General features: G+C 62.4%; 1 protein-coding gene across 1 annotated transcript in view; it reads left to right on the top strand.

Moving 5' to 3' along the window:
• Window positions 1-3,586, top strand: part of pogzb (pogo transposable element derived with ZNF domain b) — an 18,138-nt gene that overhangs the window by 12,369 nt on the left and 2,183 nt on the right. The window contains exons 18-20 of the mRNA XM_017309312.1: window positions 961-2,799; window positions 2,864-2,900; window positions 2,970-3,582. Of these exons, the coding sequence (XP_017164801.1) occupies window positions 961-2,799; window positions 2,864-2,900; window positions 2,970-3,582 (2,489 nt within the window). The remainder of the gene's footprint in view (window positions 1-960; window positions 2,800-2,863; window positions 2,901-2,969; window positions 3,583-3,586) is intronic.

The following is a 3,586-nucleotide window of genomic DNA, read 5'->3' as shown; positions in this document are numbered from 1 at the left end:
TTAACCAGAGAGCATCTGGAGTTAACCAGAGAGCATCTGGATTTAACCAGAGAGCATCTGCAGGTTCCAGAAAAGCATCGGCAGAATGTCGTATGGCCAGAAACACAACTCGTGTTTGGAGGGCAGTTCTTGCTGAGTTGCATCCGAAGAACACCAGACCTACTGTGAAGCATGGGGCCGGCAGCATCATGCTTTGGGGCCGTTTCTCTGCAAAGGGACCAGGACGACTGGTCATGAAGGCCTGAATGTGTCCAAACCCACAGAGTGGCTGAGATCTCCAGATCCTGGAGGAGCTGAAAGTCAGTGCCGCCCAGCGATGGCCCCAAAACACCGCTACCTGGAGGAAAGGGCCAGCTGCAGTGTGTTGAAGACGTACAGAAATCGTTTGCCCTGTTATTGCCAATAAATTATATGTAACAAAGTATTGAGATGAACTTTTGTTATTGACCAAATACTTATTTTCCACCATAATTTGCAAATAAATAATAAAAAAATCAGATTTTCTAGATAACTTTCCTCATGTTGTGTCATTGTTGAGGTCGAGCTGAGAGAACGGCGCCACGGTGGCTCCCAGACCTCCACCTCACAAAGTCATTCCAGCTGTATAGCTGTTGAGTATTGATAACTTCAAAATAAGAGCATGAAGGCAAACAACTTGAAGAATTAACAGCCTTTAGGAGAATCAGGGGAAGCTGAGTCTGCTAAACATTTACAAAGTTAGCAGAAGCGCTAAGCAAACAATTAGCTCCACTGTTAGCACATTAGCATATTAAGCTTTTAATACCCAGGAGGTCCGCTGGACCCGGCTGAGGATCCAGAACCCAGAGAGGTCAGAAGGTCAGCAGCTTCCTGAGCTCTGGGTTGGTTCTCAGCCTGAATCAGGTTCTGAAGGTTCTGAAGGGCTGCAGCGAAGCCAGAACCTGTGGTTCTACTAACCACTCTTCTTCTTCTGTTTTCCAGAGTACGTCGAGCCTGACATCCTGCTGTGCCTCAGCGCAGAGCAGCGGTCTTCAGAGGAACCAGACCAGAACCAGGACTCAGCAGAACCGGCCTGGAAGCTGGCAGAGAGCTGGAAACGTCCGGAGGAGAGTCCTCGGACCGCGATCCTGTCCTTCACCCAGCCCAGTGGGCCCAACCACTTCCTGTCCAAGAACAGCGACGCCATCGACTTTTTCAGCCTGCTCTTCCCGCCGGCGCTCGTCGARCTCATCGCCAAGGAGACCAACGCCCACGCCAAGGCGTGCCGCCTGCTGGGCTGCTGCCCGCCCGACTGGGTCCCCGTCACCGGTCAGGAGGTCAAAGGTTTCCTGGGCCTGGTGATCCTGATGGGCGTCCACAACCTGCCGGACCCGGCGCACTACTGGTCCTTCAACCACTTTGACAACAGCTACACCTTCCACCGCGCCATGCCGCTGCGCCGCTTCCAGCAGATAGCCGCCCACCTCCGCATGGGCAGCTTCGTGGGCGAGCTCCACGGCCCGGGCTGCTCCGCCGACCCGCTGCACGCCTTCAGGCCTATGCTGCGCCTCCTGGGCGACGCCATGTGGGACGCCTACCGGCCCAACTGCTGCCTGGCTGTGGACCGGGCGCTGCTACCCAGCCTGGAGGGCGAGGAGCATGGCAGGGAGCGAGGCGAGGAGCATGGGAGGGAGCGAGGCGGCGAGGAGCAAGGCAGCGAGGAGCAAGGTGGCGAGGAGCGAGGCGAGGAGCATGGGAGGGAGCGAGGCGGCGAGGAGCGAGGTGGTGAGGAGCGAGGCGGCGAGGAACGAGGTGGCGAGGAGCGAGGCTGCCAGGAGAAGCGAGGCTGCCAGGAGAAGCGAGGCTGCCAGGAGAAGCGGGGCGGGGGGGTCGGCGCCCAGCCTCAGGTCTGGCTGCTCTGCGACTCCAAGTCCGGCTACTGCCACCGCTTGTCCATCCAGCTGGGGCAGCGGCGCGGGCCGGACCTAGGCTTCAGCGTGGTGCCGGAGCTGGTCAGGGACCTGGACAACAAGCACCACCAGCTGTTCCTGGCCAACTCGCTGGCCTCCGTGCCGCTCATGCAGATGCTGCTGAAGCAGAAYATCTACGCCTGCAGCTCCTTCCCGCCGCCCAGCCCCATCCTGCCCCGGCCACTGTGGGACGACGACGGCGAGCTGCGCAACCCGGGAGACTTCCTGCAGAGGCAGTGCGGCCCCCTGCTGGTCACCCGCTGGCGCGACATCAAGGAGATGGGTTGCCTGTCGACCAATGCGGCGCCGGGCCAGCCAGACGCCGTCTGGAGGAGCAAGGCGGGCGGGCTGGTGACCATCGAGCGGCCCATGGCCTTCCGCCTGCTGCAGGAAAACATGCGGGGCGTGGACATCTGCAAGCAGCTGCTGGCCTGCAACCCGCTGGGAGGCGTGCCGCAGGACCGCCACTGGCGCAACTTGTTCTGGTTCCTGGTCAACCTCAGCGTGGTCAACGCCTTCATCGTGCTGCGGGAGAGCCGCAAGGACAACCCGCCCGCCTGGGTGCAGGACGGCCTGTTCAGCCAGCTGGCCTTCCGCCGCCGGCTGGGCAACCAGCTGGCCCGCTGCGCCCAGAGGCACGGCGAGGCACCGGAGTCGCCAGGCCCCCGCGGAGCCCGGGCCGCCGCCGAGGAGCCCGTCCAGCAGCGGCACAAGATGACGAAGATTAGCAGCATCTCCAAGCGCTGCAGGAACTGCAACATGAAGAACCTGCGGCGTGAGAGCGTGTACGGCTGCACCGTCTGCGACGCCAACCTGTGCAAGCAGCCCAGCTGCTTCTGGGAGTTCCACGGCCTGCCGCCGCTCCACCGGGGTGAGTCCACCGCCTCCAGCACCGGTTCGGACTGGTCCAAACGCTGACCTGCGCTCTGTTACAGGGTCGACCAAGCTGGGCTTCCTGAAGGACAGACTCAGGTAAGGGGCGCTCCGGTTCTGGCCTGGTTCTGGTGGAGCTGTGTGTTAACCAGGTGTCTGTTGCTGCAGCGGAGACATCGTCATGGATGAGGTCAGCGTGGACGAGACGTTCGGCCCGGTGGAGGACCTGGACTTTTCAGACGACGAGCCGCTGGACGAGCCGGAGAACGAGGAGGACATGAACCCGACCGGAGCCGGTACAGAGTCCGGTTCGCCTGCAGAGTGCGGCGGCCATGATGCGACGCAGCCGCCCGCGGTGCGCTCCGGCCCGCTGTCGGTGCGGCAGCTCCGCATCATCCTGTTTGCGCTGTGCGAAGGTCTGCGGCAGGCGTCCCGCGTCTTCTCCACCGACCCGCAGCTGATCCGCCGCTGGCTGCGGATGCGGCCGGCTCAAGACGAGGAGCAGCATGCGGACGGCGCGGCGCGCATGGTGGCCTGGGTGCTGTCCATGCGGGAGCAGCAGCTGCCGCTCACCGAGAGCAACCTGTTCAACAAGGCGTCCGTCCTGAAGAAGAAGAAGGCGTTCGGCGACGCCTTCCGCATCTCCTACGACTGGGCCGTCGGCTTCCTGCTGCGCCACAGGCTGGGCGTCTGCAGGGCGGGTCGGGCCGCTGGCCTGGCCCGGGCGGCGCCGCCTCCGCTGCAGGCCCGAGTTCGCGCCTTCAGGGAGTTCACGCGGCGGGCGG

This window comes from Poecilia reticulata, linkage group LG16, assembly GCF_000633615.1.
Source record: "Poecilia reticulata strain Guanapo linkage group LG16, Guppy_female_1.0+MT, whole genome shotgun sequence".
Lineage (NCBI taxonomy): Eukaryota > Metazoa > Chordata > Actinopteri > Cyprinodontiformes > Poeciliidae > Poecilia > Poecilia reticulata.
Note: the sequence above shows the minus strand (reverse complement) of the source record. Positions and strands in the feature narration are given on the sequence as shown.